At 46.3% G+C, this 19,223-nt stretch overlaps 1 protein-coding gene across 3 annotated transcripts in view; it reads right to left on the bottom strand.

The window, feature by feature from the left end:
- sgip1a (SH3GL interacting endocytic adaptor 1a) overlaps positions 1-19,223 on the bottom strand; it is a 71,808-nt gene that overhangs the window by 30,987 nt on the left and 21,598 nt on the right. For all 3 annotated transcript variants that reach the window (XM_048253358.1, XM_048253357.1, XM_048253359.1), the window contains 6 exons: positions 7,591-7,654; positions 6,775-6,793; positions 6,504-6,524; positions 6,244-6,306; positions 5,978-6,032; positions 3,628-3,815 (listed from right to left, as the gene is read on the bottom strand). In XM_048253358.1, coding sequence (XP_048109315.1) covers positions 3,628-3,815; positions 5,978-6,032; positions 6,244-6,306; positions 6,504-6,524; positions 6,775-6,793; positions 7,591-7,654 — 410 coding nt within the window. The remainder of the gene's footprint in view (positions 1-3,627; positions 3,816-5,977; positions 6,033-6,243; positions 6,307-6,503; positions 6,525-6,774; positions 6,794-7,590; positions 7,655-19,223) is intronic.

Raw genomic sequence — 19,223 nt, 5'->3', positions numbered from 1 at the left:
TAGGTGGTCAGTTGGGCAACATTTCTGCACACACTCCGGCATGCATCACAGTGTGTGTGTGTGTGTGTGTGTGTGTGTGTGTGTGTCTACAATGCTCTAAATCCCTCTTTGTGTTGACTCCTTCCCCCTGTGCTGTGCACCGCTGGCCTGTGATTTAATTCCACTGAGCACCAGACTTATGTCACCTCGCTCAAATCCACACTGTGCACTCCGACAACGCTGCTGCTCACTGTACTCCCCGCAACAGTTATCCAACAGCAAGACATTATCCAACAAGAGAGCATCAGACAATTCATACCTTCATATCGGACATTTATAATGTACCAGACGCTCTATTCAAAGTGACAGGGAAGGTATACATTACGGATACGCTGCCCCTGGTGCTCGTGATCAGCAGAACAACTGATCTGCTGTCCCAATAAACTGTGTGAGTAATAGGGCGACATGGAGTGCGCCTCAGAGTCCCTTAGAAAAGATCATTTCGGCCCCAGCTGTGGCGCAGCTGGCTGGGGCACCTGCGCCGTGCGCTGGCGACCCGGGTTCGACTTCCGCCCCGTGGTCCTTTCCGGATCCCGCCCCTGCTCTCTTTCGCATTCACTTCCTGTCACTCTCCACTGCCTTATAATTAGAGGCATAAAAAGCCCAAAAATATACTTAAAAAAAAAAAAGAAAAGATCATTTCACACAAGGTGCTACTAAAACTGCAGTGTGAGTCAGTAAGACCCTGGGTTCTGTTTGTGCCAAAGAAACAGACACTTTATCTGGAACGGTATTATAATCAGATCATGAGCAGTCCTCATATTATCTTTTGTGATAAAAACTTAATGAAAGACCTTTAATAGAATTCCAGATGATTAATTTAAGCAAATCAGATGATGAAATTTGGCTAATTAAGTTTTGGGCAGCACAGAATGAGCGGAGGATTTGAAGAAGCTCTGGGGGAAAACAAGCAAAGTGGGCCAACGGTCTCAGAACAGGGGAAATGCGCATACACACGCACAATCACATTTTTACAGCCCCTGGGCACAATGCACCGGATATTACTGCCATCAAACTCCAACATGAGCCACAAATCTCCCTGATTGGTCACCGCCTCACACGCGTGGCGCTGGAAGCCTGGCATATTTCATCACGTCTCCAGCCAGCTGACCAAGTGATGCAAGATTGGCCAGCCACGCTAACTCCATCACACTCGTTCCATCACCTTCTTTGCAGGTACGCCGGCGTGTGTGTGTGTGTGTGTGTGTGTGTGCGGATGGTTGTCCCTCAGGTGTGTTCCGGCGGCGGAGCTGCTCCCCCAGTGAATAATTCAGAGCGGGCTCTCTATCTGAGCAGCCTCGGCCTCGCCTGGACTCACCCCGCCGCACACACTGGACTGCTGCCGCTGCCGCCGCCGCACACGCACGTCACCCTGCCTACTTTCCGGGGTGAATTATTAACCAGGGCCGACTCCTCCCGCAACAACCTGAGAAGGGGGGGGCAGGAGGATGGGCACTGGACGTGCTCGAGTGCAATCCAAGAAGGGTGTGCTTGACCAAGAGGGACAGAGGCCAGTGCAGTGGACTGTGAAAGTGAAGGGGAGCTGAGACCCATGCAAACAGCAGTACCAGACCTCGCTAGGGAGGATGGGGGTGTGTCGAAACAGGATTACATAGGTGTGTGTGTGTGTGTGTGTGTGAGGAAGATGAATGTGACAGAGATATATGGGTATTCTGGAATGAGGTATTACGGCTGGACATGTCTGAACTCGTGCAGCATGTCATGTCAGACTCTCAAAGCTGTGTACAAATGGTCACTGTTGTTGTCCATGGGAACCTCCTTCTCTGGCCTGAGGCCTTCTGTATGTTACGTCACAGAGCGGATGTGACCTTGCTTGGGGGTCAACAAAAATCACAAAGGGTCTTGTATGTAGGCCATGTGTTTGGTACTCCCCCTCCCCTTTTCTCTTTGATGCTCCACCTCAAACACACACACACAAAGCTGCGTCTGCTGATGCCAATGCCTCAGTCTGACTGGCCCTCAGGACGCTTGCATGGTCGGCACAGTCGCCGCGAGCAAAAGCCGGCCGAGGATTCACTACATGGGTCTCAGCTTGACTATCCACACAGCATCTGGCTCAGACCCCAAAATTTCAATTCAATTTCAATTTATTGTGCTTATATAGCGCCAAAACATTACACATGTATCATGGCGCTTTACAGAATGTTGGCAATCAGAGAAAAAGAAAAGAGGGAGAAAAGAAAAGGAAGAAAGAAAGAAAGAAGGAAGGCCCATGGGTAACAGGGCGCAGGGAAAAACTCCCCTAGAATTGAGATACATATAGGAAGAAACCTCGAGCAGATCCACGACTCAAGGGCCTGACCCATCTACCTAGGGTCAATAATGACAGTAAGGTCTGTAAACAATGACAAATGCATATGACAGTCAGGTGTGGAGAATAGGACATGGTGTTTAAAGCACCTGAGGTGAAAGTTACAAGAGGTGGGATGATTACGTATCCGGTATGATAGAGCATTAATCATGATTCAGTGAGAGAAAGTGCAATAGTCCGGCGTCGGAATTGTCCAGGAAAGAAAGTTGTCAGGGGGCAAGTGGTGGGTCAGCAGACAGGCCAGAATCCGGGCAGAGTTTCTGAAAACCAAGAGATCTGCATACTCCATCTAAACCAGATGCGTGGCCTTGTGTGTGCACTGGCCTGAGAGAGAGAGAGAGAGAGAGAGAGAGAGAGAGAACAAGAAACGATGGCATACACTCCCCTGGAGCTAGCGGACTGTTTGTCCAACAGTGACAGTGGCATAGACTCGCGGCGAGTCACATCGCGTCACGTCGCGTCACATGCCCGCTGTCCCGCCATCCTGTGCTCATGTGCCAAGGAGCGTTCACGTGGCACCATACTGAGCGCAGTGAAGTGGATTACTAGCAGCCATCCACAGTCATGTGAACACGCTCGGAGGCTCGTCTGACGGATGGATGAAGGTCCAAAAACCCTCTCCTCCACCCCTCCCCTTCCCGCCTCTTCTGCCAAATCCCCCCACTCAGCTTTGGGTAAACAAGACTCAGAACGCCGTCAGCACAGCGAAACATCCCGCTTTATCCCAACAAAAACACTGCTTGGACCGTGCTTTCTGTGCCGCGTTTGCAGTGAGTCGTTCCAAAGAACGCGGACGTCGCGTGTGTGTGACGGGGGATGTGGCTTTCGTCAGACGGCGGTTTGGTAATGGAGGCAGCGAGGAACAGTGAGGTCAGGAGAGCATCCAAAAGCACAATCCTCGTTTCCCAGGCGATGGGGTCATTATGGAGCGCGGCTGAACACCACAGCGGCTCCACACAGTGCCACCAGGACTGCAGCTCAGACTTAATAGAACGCAACAGGCTCAATATGACACGCAGACCTTGCAGACAAACAAAACACTATAGAGCACTATACACAGATTGTGAAAACTACAATGAAGTGATACACACTGCACAAACGACATGCAAATCACTGCAGGACATATGCATCCAGAACCACACACATACACATACACACACACACACAATATTCCACACATAGGGTATGAATATGATGCCATATAGGAAATTATATGACAGCTGAGGGACATGTGGGTAATGTTGGCAGGTACTCACCATAGGAGAGGGAGACAGAGCTATGTTGCCTATGGAGGCTTTTAGTTCATCTACCGAGGGGGCCGCATATTCGGCTTTGTCTGCCGCCAGCGGCTTGATCTTGATCTTGAACTTTGGTCGATGATCTTCCTCTCCCTCTGACTCGCTCGAGGAGAAGAAATGTGTTGTCTTGGGTTTCGGGGATGGTGGTGCCAGAGTTAAGGCCAGTAGTAGAGCTTAGGCTTGCCTTATAAGGTGCTACATTTAACCTGTTTCCAGCATGTGTACATTTGAACTTACTACATTTCACAGTCTTAGAAATATCCAAACAATACAGGAAATACAACTATTTCAGTATTAAAGTGAAAAGCTGATTTCTCTCTAAGTTGACAGGTAGCCCAGTGAACATGAACCCTCTTAAGCAATGATGGAGGACATATCCCACTAATTCCCTGCTCAAGTCGAGAACTACCGCCCTGTCTCACTACTGCCTTTCCTATCCAAAGGCATTGAACCAGGCAGTCTCCAAACAGGTCTCTGACTTCCTTTCACAGAACAACCTTCTGGATCCAAATCAGTCTGGGTTCAAAAGCTGCCACTCTACCCGAAACGGCTCTGCTGTCTGTAACAGAAGCCTTAAAAGAAGCCAGGGCGACCACTCGGTCATCAGTACTCATTCTGCTTGACTTATCGGCTGCCTTTGACACGGCACACCACCTCCAGCTGAACCTCTCAAAAGACTGAACTGCTGGTCATCCCAGCTAAACCTACCATACACCACAAGACATCAACATCAAATTTGACTCCTGTCTGTTTCAATTGTAACCAGGACTGTAAGAAATCTAGGAGTTGTTCTTGACAACCAACTAAACTTCTCAGATCATGTTGCCTCAGTCGCCCGGTCATGCCGTTTTGCACTCTACAACATAATGGAAAATCAGGACTTACTTGACTCAAGATGCTGCCCAACTTCTGGTTCAGGGAATAGTCATCTCGCGACTTCGACTACTGCAATGCCCTCCTGACAGGTCTCCCAGCCCTTGCAGTGAAACCACTTCAGATGATCCAGAACGCGGGGGCGCCTGGTCTACAACCAACCCAAAAGGGCACATGTTACCCCGCTCTACCACCGGTACACTCAAGCCAATCCAAACTTTTCTCATCTGTTGTTCCTCGTTGGTGGAACACACTGCCAGTTCCTACAAGGGCAGGGACATCCTTTTCCACTTTCAAAAAACTCCTGAAGACCCAGCTCTTTGGAGAACATCTACTCTCATAGCAACACTTACAACAAGTCTTACTGATCCTAGCACTCACCAGCCGTTTTAAACTGACAAGTAACTGTTAAAAACAGCACTCACCGACGCACTTATTCTTACCGTACTCTAATGTTTTTTTTTACACTGTCCTAAAACAGAGAATTGTTCCAAAACATACTGTTTACCATGTTGTTAGTCGCTTTGGTTAAAAAGCGTCAGCCAAATGTAATGTAATGTAATGTAATGTAATTCATCCCACTTTAAGCAAGCAACCAATCAGATGCTCTTTGCCCAAGTCCATTAGCTTCAAAGGGCTGGGCTCAGGATACCCTGATGGACATGCATCTGGACATAAAGTGGGTATGCGCACAAGCAGATGAAATGCCTTTGATTGCCATGACATGTGGATCAATTCAAATCCAATGAGCTAGTATACATAGCAACTTCACCCCCTAGGACTTATTGATTGTATTAGACATATAGCGCTTGGAAACAGATCCAGTCAACTATTAACTGGGCCACTGCCAGTGACCACAGTGCACCCCAATGAGTAGGATGGACCCCCCAGGGCGGCATGGAGTTACAGTGAGACATAGGTTAAAGGCAAACAAATAAAACAAGAATTCTATACAACCAACTACTGGTCCAGTATGGAACCCATACTGTAAGGGCCTACTGTTTAGCCTATATGGCAGAAGGGGTAACTACTGTAGCTGCCAAATTGATAATATAGTGAATGAACATATGCCTAACATGGAACAATGCACAGCCAGTCATAAAACTATATTTGACCTAGACGAATTTAAAAGCCATTTCAAACAAAAGCTCTGATCAAATAAAAATAAATGTTTACCGTTAAAATATTTAAGCTGAACTGATGTTAAAGAAAAGCAATGCAAATGCTGCCATCTGTTTTAAAATCAAAACAGCCATAAAAAGTTTAGTAACCAGTTTAAAATAATCAAAATACTCAATGAAATCATGCATCAATAAAATAAAATAAATCCAATCCATCAGGTACTGATTCAGGCTTTGACCTGGGTGCAAATACACCCTTACAGTTGAGCTGTTGTATTTTGCTATGCCACAGTATGCATCTGAGTAAAGGATATCAGCTTCGTCTTCGGGCCTGAGGCTGTAACCTTCATCGTCCACCTCAGGGGAGTTCTGGAAACCAGAGAGGATTTTGGTAGTTAAACACCATTGGGCATGTATCATCATCCACAGACAAACCACAGCATTTTTCACTATTGAAATGTGAATCCGATAATTTATGTGCCCATGTTAAGAAAAATTTTATGATCTGGTGTTAAAATCGTTGAAGCAGCGTGAATTCTGTTTGTCTGGCTTAAATCCACAAATCTACAGAACCACTTACATATCGCTCCCAGTCGATTTCCCCACAGAAGCCGTTAGGCGCCCCATTGGTCTTTTTCTGTGGCTAAACAGAATAACACAGTTTTAATAAAACCTAAATTAAAGACTGACTCACAGGTGTAAACATTCAGACAACATTTCAAATTGATGAAAAAGGTTCTAGCATGACTATTCTACAGTCAGCTACGTAGCTACATAAGGCTGGGGCTGCTTGTTAAAGACACTACACTAGAGGGGTAAACTACGTTTGCACTGCAGTACCGATTCAATCTCTTGGGGTTCCTTGATGGTGATGGTCCATGATATGGAAAATGAAAATAAAATGTGGTATTATTCACACGTTTGAACAAAGTCATATTCTAGATAGACTGATATCTGAATCTCTGTTTGACATTCCTGTATGCTTGGGATACTTGTTTGACCAAGGGTGTGTGGAGAGTACTATCCCAGAGCACTCTGTGGCTCATTACAGAGGTGTGTGGAATGAAAATGAACCATAGCAATCAGAAGGGCTATGGGGAGTCCTACTTACATCTCTGTCTGGTGACCCCCTACAGAGAGCAGAGAGCAGAGAGGGGGGGGGGGGGGGGTTGTGAGAAAGAAAGAGAGAAAGGGAGAGAGAAAACAAAAAATACAAAAAAGAATGTTCTTTAAGAGCCACTTAACCTCCAGGCCTACACTTCAACTTCTCAGCACTGAACTAAATCTCTGAAGCAGCAGTGCTTCAATCATTATGAAGGCAAATATTCACACACCCTTTCCCATGCACACATACATACAAGTGCACGCACGCACTTTTAAACTAAACCTTTGTATACACATAAACACTACTCATACACACAAAAACAACCTAACTCAACAAAACAACCACAGGTGGCAATTCCCAGAGAATAGTGAAGTTGTTCACGGCTGAGTTACAGAGGCATGATAACACAATCCAGTGCCTCTCTAATAACACTCAACACTCAAACAGCCGACATGTGGCCCGTCTCCCTCAGATGGGAGGAAAGCGCCTCTGATGATGCATCATAGCAACAGCCAGCTGCTTTATTAGGTTTGCACTGTCTAACGGGTAACAGGAGAGGCTTTAGCAGATATGGCAAAATAGGCCATTTAATACAAGAAAGCCTCATCCGTTTAAAACGGTTTCAGCAATCAAATCATTGTGAGAGTGCACCAGGGTATTCAAGATTGGGCGGCATGTTGTGTGTTTGTTTACACTGTGTGTGTGTGTGTTGCGTGTGGAGTGATTGATGATCATGGCGTTCACATTGTGTATCAACGTTTGCAAACCGATCTGTAAAGTGTGGCATTGTTTAGCGTCACCAGCCAGGGCAGACACACTTACGTGGAGTCATTGTCTTTCTCTTTCTTCCGTATCCCGAAGGCCTTCCTGGTACGCTTTTTCAATCCTGAGAGGAGAGCGGAGAAAAGCCGGTTAATGCATGCTCCTTCACACTTTTCAATGTGGGCACACATACAACACACACACACACATACAACACACACACACACACACACAAACAGAGAGGAAAGCAGCTGCACCTGCTACACTGAGAGGTCCAGTTCCCTCCCCCTCCCTCTCTCCCTCTCAAGAGTGTGATTAGGCAGACATATGGGGCCGCTCAGGCCTGTGCGTGCTGCAGCAGAGGCCCAGGAGGAGAGGCCATTCACTGCACACCAGGCACTCTAGCAGCAGCAGCACCCACTCCACTCCAGGCTGCTCATGCTGGCTACACACCACACAGCACAGAGATCACTACGCCCCTGTTTCCACTCAGTGACATGGAAGAAGTCACCATCATCATCACGTCATCACCAGGGTCAGCTCTACGGCTCACCTGATAGACAGAGATGGTCTGAATAACCCCAAAACGTACAGGTCCACAGAGGAGACTAGGAATATTAGTGCAGCCATTTACACACTGACTCATGTAGAGAGCAGCAGCAGTGATATAGAACAACCTTTTAAATCAGTGTTAAGGCATCTTCCCATCAGTATTCAGAGCAAGCAACAATTCGCTGGGTGTGTTACTGAGAAGCCATGCATTATTCATCAAAGAACTCATTTTAAAGTGGGAGGATCTTGAGTTCCACTTAGGAGCAAGGAAAACTGAGCCGCCCATTTGGACTGTGGCCCCACCACACTAGACACTCCATCAGAGCCACCACCTGTGCCCCCATATCACACAGGCCTTGCCCATCAGCTAGCAGCCAGCCTAAGCTCCAGATGAGGGTGGACCCAGGCAGGGCCACTGCTGATGTGAGGCTGTGAGTGTGCTGGACGTCATTACTGACCTCAGCAACCCACCTCCCTATCTCTCCTTTAGGCTACAAAGACCTGAAGAGAGATAACATCCCTGGAATTCGTGGAGGAAATTAGACTGCCCAGATCATCTCAGGGAGAGTGAGAAAAGAAGGAGTCTCAAAGCTGAGTGTTTGTGTGTATGTTTCTGTGAGAGAGTGTGTGTTTGATGTGGATGAGGTGGCTTATCTATTGTGTTGGGCCTGAGATGCAAGAGACGGCCAGTACCAACATTTGATCCAATCTGATAGCATGTAAACGGATACAGAAGCTTAAGCCACAGAGACTGTATGAGTGGGGAAGAAAAGGCGTAAACAAGCAGAAGAGCTGGGGGAGGAGACAAGTGAAGACATGAAAATGACAGAGACAGAAAAAAAAAATTTAAAAAAAAATAATCACACACGCACACACAGCCTCTACAAATATATACAGTATGCATGAAATCCTCTGTGCGACAGCTGTGTTCTACCCTATATCTGTAATCTATATCCTTATTGACCACAAATGTTAAGCAAAACCTGGAAGAGTAATGAATCAGCATTTCGAGGAGGTTTGAAACCCATCCAGTGCCCGATTTCTTCATTGCTGAATGCCACAATGAAAAGCCCACCTGACCACCTCTGACTGGGCCACTAATGACTGGCTGTGAAAATAAACCAGCAGCATCGGCGGGCCCTGGATGGAAGTTAATAGCTTAATGGCTTCCGTGTGCGTGGCTGCGGAAATGCTAACGTAATTAGTGGGCGCTAGTGGAGGCGCAGTAATCTCATCGAAAGGGAGGCCACAGGATGTGTGTGTGTAGAGGACTATGAGAGTGTGTGTGTGAGTGTGTGAGTGTGTGTGTGTGTGTGTGTGTGTGTGTGTGTGTGTGTGTGTGTGTGTGTGTGTGTGTGTGTGTGTGTGTGTAGAGGACTATGAGAGTGTGTGTGTGTGTGTGTGTGTGTGTGTGTGTGTATGTGTGTGTGTGTGTGTGTGTAGAGGACTATGAGAGTGTGTGTGTGTGTGTGTGTGTGTGTGTGTGTGTAGGGGGGGGGGGGGCAGTGGTGGCGAAACACAGGAAATGCACAGCAGCAAGAACAGGAAGAGAAAGGGAATGAATACAAGGTGCCCCCCCACTCCCGCTCGCTGGCTGGGGATTGAGAGAATGTTGAACCAAAGTAAATAAAAGCAGTTCCTTGTTTATTTAGGAAAACTTTCTCTTTACTTCTGCCACACACACACACACACACACACACACACACACACACACACACACACACACACACACACACACACACACACACACCTTACCATGCATGCACAGGGCCACGGAGTATGGTACTGGTTCTAGTATTGCTCAGAGATGAGCAAGCATTTGAAGACTGGTGAGGCATTAAAAGCTTGGAAAAGGAGGGCTGGGAAGGTTCACTTGGAGCCTCCATTAGTGCAGCACAGATGGCCTCACGCGAGCCCCACAGAGGCATCAGGGCGGAGATCAGAGCCTAGCGCGCAGAGACGCCCGGACATCTGCCAGGCGCCGTCATATGGGCCGTGCTCAGCTCGGGCTGCCTGGCACGTGGAGAACGCGCCACGCCGGCGGGGCGCTGCGGCGATTGATTCCCGACTTACAGATGGAATCTTCCAGGTCCTCGGGAGCACCAAGATAAAGATCTGCCACTGTACTGAGCGGAGCCTCTCGAGGGCTGTGGGTTTACAGTGCAACCAAAACAAACATTGCAGATTAACGAGGTGGAGTCTGCTCGTATTGTTTTTCTATTATTGCTATTTGTTTATATGAAACATAAACAGCCTCATATCAAAAGCTGATCTTGTCCTGCTCCAACCCAGGCTATGACTACGCAAAACATCTCAGTATGTAGCACGCAAGAAAGAGGTAAAGTGAACTGCATTCACACTGCGCTCCACTGGCTGTGCCACCATTTTATAGTTCTTAGTGAAGCTTATATTACTGCAATTATTTGTGGCATGAGAACATAACAGAACACACTGCAGGCTCACATTTGAAAAACATCACTAGCACACAGGAGTCTGAGAGGAGGAATCTGTGGCTATATTGCACATGTGAGTGGTGGTGGTACTGCTGCACCGATGGCTTGTCTGGCTAAAACATAAAATGGCTTCGGCAAGCGCATGAGTCATCTGAGGCTGCTGAGGAGGAGAGAGGAATCTGGTGCACACACACACACAAATATACTACAATAATGTGACACAATAACACTCCTTTGCTAAGTAACCCCTAACCTTGCTCACACCTATGGACGGAGCCAGGCCTACGTAAGCATTTGCATCAGACAGGCACAGGAGGGAAGTGACTCACGCGGTCACATTCACCCTCTCAGTTTGGGTCCTCTCATCAGCCCTTCAGTGAGCTGATGGGATTTCAGACTCCCTGCTGCCTCAACAATGAGCTCGCTGATGGACCTCAATGCCTCAGTGAGCCCTGTGTTACAGTGAGACAGTCCAAAGGAGAGGGAGGGAGGGAGAGAGAGAAAGAAAGAGAGAGAGAGAGAGAGAGAGATAGAGAGTGAGAGAGAGAGTGAGAGGGGAAGGGTGGGAAAGCGATAGCAAGGAAGGGGGAGAGCAAAGGAAAAGAGGAGAAGAAAGAAAGTAGAGTTTTTTGTACAACCTTCTATATACTCCAGTTGAGATGGAAGGAAATGCTTGAAATAAAAGCACATGTCAGGAAAACAACATTTGGCAGAAATGTTCCATAATGGCCACCAGGTATCATTACAGTGTTTCTATGTGTATGCATATGTGTATTTTTGTGTATATGGGTGTGCTTGATTACATATTCTGGACGTTCGTTTGTGTGTGTTGGCGCACCCTGCCTTGTCCAGGTGGCTATGCCCAGAGTGATGCTCACACTTCCCCTTTCCCCTCCCCCACACCTTAAACACACACACACACACACACACACACACACACACAGTATAGTGTGGATGGATGCACTCTATAAAAACACAAACTCATATTCCCCTACAGCCAGTGACGAGCACACTGGTGAAAGTGGGTCACTGGGAGAGCAAGCCAGCTCTGCGGATCGGGAAGACAATGCGCCGCCACGGAACACGGAGACAAAAGGTGCTCCGGATTACAGCAACATGCGGGACTGGACATGGAGGGGGGAGAGAGAGAGCCCTTAGCATCGGTCATTTACAGCACCGTGTGCTTCGCTCTCTTTATCTCCATCCCTAGCGCTTCGCACAACTCCACCCTCTCCACTCTCTCCACCATACGGTGCCCTGTCTCCTAAAATGTTCTGCGTTCCCATCCACGCGGTCTGTTTTCCCCCATCCCCCCTTTCCTACCTCTCCGTCTGGGTTAGAGGATCGGAGGAGGTCTGTTAAGGAGGGCTTTTATCCAGGGATTACATCCCAACTGTACAGGGATCGGACTGGACCAGGCGCTTAATCTGCTCCTTCATTTATCATTCTTACACCAAAGCAGGAGGAAGCCCTTGACCTCCATATTGTTTTTGATGTCAAATAGTCCTGTACTGGGTTCTCTCTGGTTACAGACTCAAGAGGCTCGCTTGCTTACATCTGCAGATGTCATTTCAAAGCAAAATGATTGCTGCAAATAATCTGAAATCAATTCAACATTACATATCACTTTACCTATCCAGCATTAATAGATAATATTAAGATCAAATTAATAGATCATATTAATGTATGTGGTAAATGAGCCACCACTAGCACTGGTGAAACTCCACTCTACAGACATGGGCTCTCTGAGTTGTCTTGCCGTCTGAGAGGGATGACTAAGAAATCAATAAGGTCTTAAATAAATGTAGTTCAATGCTTGCCTGACAGTTGGCTTGGATCAGGATGACCACCACGGATTAAGCCTTTCCTTATCCAGTCAATCTAGCATGAAACATGCCATCCAGCCATTATCACAGTGCAAGACAGAAAACAGAAAACAGAGAGAATCTCTCCCTGAACACAGATGAAGATGAAACACTTCAGGTTACTATTATGCAACAAAACACGTGAAATACACGTACACATACACACAAACGCAATATGCAGTCATAAAAAATACATCTAGCAACACAGAAAAAAGTAGTTACACAACATTATGAATGCTACACTACAGTAAGTACACATATTCACACACACGCACTCACAGACGCAGAATAGAGGAAGCATTGACTAATCTCCCTTGCTGTCTGATGCATATGTATCGCAGGCTCAAGTTGGCATGGCAGATTTACTTAGCTGGGGATTAATGTTTAGCCATCAGTTCAGCCTGACTGAGTGGAGTGGGGATATTAAGCCCAGAAAGAAATGGCAGCCTGAAGCATCCGTCTTGCTTTAGAGGGTCCTGTTCTCACACACTCACCCCAAAATGTGTCCCCCAGCCACACAGTAATGACCAGTGTTTATGGCTGCAGGGTATGAGCCGCTGGTCAAGAGTCAGGATGAGTGATCGCCCTCCTTATTTACTGGAGCTGTTTAGGCTGGTTAAACATGCACCTACTCAAGCACACACAGAGATGACAAATCAGCTACATCTGCAGGACTCAATATTCACACTCAATATCCACCACATTTCTCAGCAGAAAAAAAAAAAATCTAAGAAATATGAGCGTATCGGTGTGGAGTGCTAGCTCTTTTCAAAAGTTAAATACATCACCTGAGAGACACTATTTGTACACTAATGCAGCGCCATGGCAGAATTATGACAGCAACAAAGCATTAGCTATGAGACACAGGCCGTTTCCACTTAGACAGTGACTTTCTCTGTTGTCAGCAAGGGCTGGCACGTAGGCCTACGAGCGCTCTGTCCAGAGGGAGAAGCAGCCTGACATAACTGTTCAATTATGCTGTGAGAAGGGGAAGCTTGTTCTTCCTCCATGGCGTGTGGTCTTAATGAAAAACAAATTCATTTAGTTCCCTGGCCTCTTCAGCATTACTGAGCTTTGCCAAAGACACCAGAGTCTCTGGGCCCGGCCTGTCACCTGGGTGTATCGATCCAGCAATCCATGCTGGCTTGTCTGACGGGAGACCCATGGCTTTTTGAAAGCTCTGAATGTCTTTGCTGTAGACTAAAGGACAAGCAAAGCACAGATCAGAGCAGCACATGGTCTCTGTGGAGTGGTGTGGGCTGCACAGTGATGCAGAGCATCAAACAGCATATTTATCTAGCAGCACTGGAGCCTTTTATTAGTGTCTTCTGAAGGCTTGAGAGACTTGCCTGGAACTGGGCATGTGAATTCATTGGAACTTCAGTCGGTTTATACGTAGATCATGTTGCTAAACCAATTTTATTCTAAGAACTGTACCTCTACAATTTACACTTTGGTTGGATCTATTTGACAAACTCAAACTACTTTAGAACATATTCTTTAGACTTCATTCTCCTCACAATGATGTGATTCATTCCCAAGAAAAACAATTTGGCCATTGTCTCTCTCACACAGCCATTCTAATACCAGGCTACGCAATCAGCCCTTTCCGATCAGTACAAAACAGGGGGATGGAGGCTGTGGATGCGTCAGCGCTGAACTCACAAAGATGACTCACACGTGACATCATCCTTTCACAGACCCTCAACACCAGCGCCACGTAAAACCACTGGTCAGCAAGCTCATGTCTGGGTACATTAGTCTCCAACTGAAGTTGGTTCCTTAAGTCACCAATAGTGTATGATAGAGAGATGGAGAGAGAGAGAGTGCAAGAGAGATGGAGAGAGAGAGAAAGAGAGAGTGCGCAAGAGAGATGGAGAGAGAGAGAGTGCGAGAGCGAGAGAGAGAGAGAGAGAGAGAGGCAAAGTTATGTGAAGGATATGAAAAGATGCACATCAGCAAAAGCCAGGAGATTGGGTCTGAGCATTTTCTGGGAGCAATTATAGAGAGATCAGTAATGTGATGACTTCCATAGAGGCATGGCCCTGTGGTCCGCCCTTACAGCATGAAGCAGTCAGAAAGAAATGGCCATAGAGCAATGCCATCCAGCCCCCATACACAGAATGCTTATATAATCCATCCTTTGGGACACCACTTTAACTGACTCAAAACACACCACCAAGGTTTAGAGTTCATTGAAATAGGAAGACAGATGGTTTGCTATGATGTTTGGAGATAAATATTTGGAAGTGCACTATAGATTCTGTACTGTGTGGAATTTGCTGTATTTACTTCCAAAACTCCCATTTGATTAAGCGAGACACACATGGTGTCGATAGGCATCTAGTCTAGACACATACGTGGTGCTAGTGGTGTAGTAGCCCTTAGTTGGCACCGCGCCAGCTTTCCCATTCTGCCCATTTATCACTCATGGTGCTAAACCCTATTTGGAAAAGGTGGAGCTCACTTTGTAACTTGGCATGAACTTGCCATGGTAAGGACAGAGCTGATGCAGTATACCAAATAAAATGAGATTCTATATCTAAATCAACATTCTACATCATTACAAAATCATTTTGCACACTGACAAAACAGATCAGCTATACAAAACACTGACACAAAGTTATAGAAACAGAACCTGGAATTACAGATGGAAAAAATAACATTTATCTGCTTCCCTGAGGAAATAACCATCAATATGAATACCATTTGATATAAAATGCAAATATCTATTATCCAACTCCCAGGGCACTCCCGGTCCTCTTCCTAATGAGTACACACTCGTGGTGTTGTGTGCGTATTGTGCACCAAACTCCAGTGACCACGCTAATGGCTCGCTGAGCAGACGGCTGATTTGAAATGGGGATGCTAATGTGGAGCCAATTTCATGGGCCAGGTGAACGTTCATAGAGTAGGTGCTGCACAGCAGAGTGCATGGGGAGAATGCCTGAGCTAATGGTGCTGCATGAATACATTAGAGCAAAATGATGAAAATATTTCTATGGATTCTGAATCTCTGAAGATCTAATCTACTTTTAACTCTCAGCACACAGTGGCTCAATAAACTCATTTATTATTTATTTAATCACCTATTTAGCTGAGTTAATTAGGACAAGCATAGCCCTGGCTATTTTCAACTCTGAGTGTGTCTGAGGCAGGTGTCACAATGGACTTGGCAGCAGTCAACTGATTAAAACAACACATCAATGTAGACTTGGAGTCCAGACAGCTAGAGTATGCTCTGTGAATATGGAGTCCAGACAGCTAGAGTATGCTCTGTGAATATGGAGTCCAAAACAGCTAGAGTATGCTCTGTGAATTTGGAGTCCAAACAGCTAGAGTATGCTCTGTGAATATGCAGCCAAGCATCCAAATGCAGCATTTGGTTTTTCTGTTTATCCCAGATTATGCAGACACAGTGGAGTCAGAGAAGGGAAGAGAAATCCAACATCTCATTTATATTGATGACACTAATGATGCACTGCTTATGATGATGATAAATAAAATAAGTAAGTACCCCCCCCCCACCCCGACCAACACCGCAACCATACACACACATAAACAGGAGCTGGAATAGCCTCTCCATTGACTGTGGTCAGGAATAGTGTCCATCTCAAGGCTGAAATAATAGAGGGCCGTATGGGACAAGGACATGGAAGTGCTTTCCCTGCAGCTACGGCCACAGACCCACACAGTCTCCACTCCTCTCCTCTACTCCCTTATGCCAAGGGCCCAGATGGCTTGCCAAGGCAACAGCCAATCAAACTAATGGCTCTGCCCCAGACAATACAGTATGTACAGAAAAAGCTTAATTGCTACTAAAATAAATACCATTTTGTATTAGGACTGTTAATCAATATACATTAACAATACACGGTCAATCACATGATGCTATTTTAAAAACATTCAAGGTTTTTAAACCTTGGGACACAGTGAGTGAATGTGTGTGTGTGTGTGTGTGTGTGTGTGTGTGTGTGTGTGTGTGTGTGTGTGTGTGTGTGTGTGTGTGTGTGTAAATGTTTGAATTTAGTATAGTAGTCCCTAATCCAACATCCAAATATGTCAATAGCTCTTAGAGAGTGCCATTACAGTGAATGAGCATTCCTTGATTATATAAAAAAATATCTTTCCATCTGCCTGTCTGTTTCTGTCTCTCTCTCCTTCTGTATGATTCACCCTCTCTCTATCTTCCATGCTCTGTCAGTCTGTGTGAATGTTTTTTTTTGTTTCTCTGTCCAGTCCGTATTCCCTGCCAGACTAGATAATGAGGAGATGGGTGTGTGGATTCCTGTGGAACAGCAGCCACAGCCCCATGCCTTTAATCTCCCCTAAACACCCCAGACTGCAATCACCCTGACTGGGGCGGCAAAAGGGTGGCACCGCCAGCGTGCGGCCATTAAGCGTTATGGCTGGAATCCGGAGGGGCTCCTTGTGGGCGCAGCAGATTCCGCGCTTCGACCACAGGCCACAGAAGATGCTGATTGGGCGTTTTTGGCGAGGGAGGAGATGAGCCTGGTCAGTTCCCTCGTCTAGAACACGGCGCTTGGGTTGTATATAGCGTCACTAATTGCAGCCACACCCTGTGTCAGTTAAAGGGTAAGTGAAAGCTGTTATTAAAATGACTACGCTGGGCTGAGCAGAATGCTTCACCAGAAATGAGGAAACCTAACACCGACGTCAGCTTAAAGCGCCTGCCTGGGATGTTTGGTTTCCTCTTGCCATGGCCCTACAGCATGACTCCTCCAAAAGAAACACTCACAAAACAACCCAACTGAAGCAAAAATACAGGCATGACTAAAACCCACCATATTGTCAGCAAGCCCTATCGTGGCTGTAGAGGACTCATGTATTTGCCCTCTAAAAGGTAAAGAGCACCAGAGGGACGCGGTGTGACCTGAAGAGGTCCGGCACGCTGTTTTCCATCCCAAAAAGGGCTCCAGCCGCCTGCGGGCCCAGCTCCTCTCCGCACGGAACCCTTCCTGCCGCTCACTGAGCCGCGTCCTGTCAGGAGATCGGCTCATGGCATTTCAGTGAGGCCAAACAATGTCAATGGGACAGAGGGAGCTCAACACGCCACGGAGAACACGAGAGCTGCTCATCAGTTTTCCTGTTTGAAGAGTGCAAGATGTAGTTCTTAGTTTTCAGACCTAACCTAATGATAAAACGTTAAACTTTGAAAATACCTGGTTCTTCATGTCATGAGTTTGTTTTCATATTGATGTCCAGGAAATTTAATAAAAAGCAATGCAATAACTAAAACAGTAGATCAAATATGCAGAAGATGTATGACCACAACTATTAAAAAAACAAGGTTGTAAATCATGCCTTCATTATATCAAGTCAAGAAATGTTTTTGTTATTGATAGCCATGACTGGATATTGCACTCTTAAAACCACATTATGGCCTTGTGTTGGAGACATTGCATGTGAATGTGAGTAAGCAAACTGATTTCCACCCCACTAATGACAGAATGGAAATGTTGAAGGAATATAGAAGTTAGAATTAAATATAATGAGATTACCACCTAATGTTATGTTTGGGGGGAACCAACCTGTGAATAATATCTGAGGAGAAGAGCAAATTTGTTCAGAAATTGGCTTTTACAGGGTTGTAGCCTATCATCATTAAAAGTCAGCAAGCATTTCCACACAAGCCTCTCTCTCTCTCTCAAAATCAATGAATTCTCTATGTTCTAGGGAGACGTGAGCTCTCTAATGAAATCCTATCTCGGCATGAGTCATCATCATGTGTCAAATAGGGACAAAGTGCGCAGGACAGAGTCTCTCCCAGGGCTGGTTATATGAGGCGCTGCTGATTCAGACCCCTCCTGCAGCTTCCACACCGCATTACACCTTCTGCGTTACAGCACTGGGGCCTCAATAACCATCTACCAAGTGCCCATAAAGACAGAAATGGCACTGGACGGTCCAGTCAGCCATTAAAGTGTCATACAGTGTAGTGAGGGACTCCCGAATGATGGACAATAAAACCAAATGGCTTCCTTGTAACAGCCAAGACAAGACTACAACATGGCCACAAGGCTACATTTAAACATGGAAACGTTCAACTGTGACAAAATGCAAGCGACTGTGTGAGATATGAGGCTTGTGACCGGAGTGGATGAATGAGTAATGAGGTAGCACAGATGAGCTTGCTAAGCCTCTGGGCTAACAAGCTAACACGCTAACGGTCCCACTGAGGCTAAGAGTAAAGCCTCTCAACTCTATGAGGTCTACCATTGGCGTAACTACAGAGCCCACAGCCAATGTAGATGAGTCACCGGCCTTCACATACATTCACGGACACCAAGATACAGGGAGAACATGGCAGTGATTTCCTTTTTGCGCAGTCTTTCCGATGCTCCCTCCCTAAGCCTCTCACTTGCTTGCAAGCTCAGATCCCTCTCATATTCACACTCTGAATTCCTCTCTCAGCTCAGATCCCTCTCATATTCACACTCTGAATTCCTCTCTCAGCTCAGATCCCTCTCATATTCACACTCCGAATTCCTCTCTCAGGTCACAGAAAACACAGAATCAGTAGAGCCAGTTTCAATCCATCAGTCCTCTCTGTGATGCCACTGTTCATTTGCAAACTGCATTTACACAGGACCCTGTGAATCCTCTCTCTCTCTGTGTGTGTGTATGTGTGTCATAAATAGATAGAGTAAGAATGAGTGTGTCTGATGATGATGACAGCTGGATTGTCTGGCTAAAAGATGTCCCCCATACAAGCGGAGAGGCTCTCCCAGAGATTCACGACACAAACATCCCAATAGAGCCAACTGTCATCACGCTGGAAATCTGGAATATGCCCCACACT

The sequence above is a fragment of the Alosa alosa genome, chromosome 9 (assembly GCF_017589495.1).
Source record: "Alosa alosa isolate M-15738 ecotype Scorff River chromosome 9, AALO_Geno_1.1, whole genome shotgun sequence".
NCBI lineage: Eukaryota > Metazoa > Chordata > Actinopteri > Clupeiformes > Clupeidae > Alosa > Alosa alosa.
The sequence above is the reverse complement of the archived record's forward strand: the minus strand, read 5'-3'. Positions and strand labels throughout refer to the sequence as shown.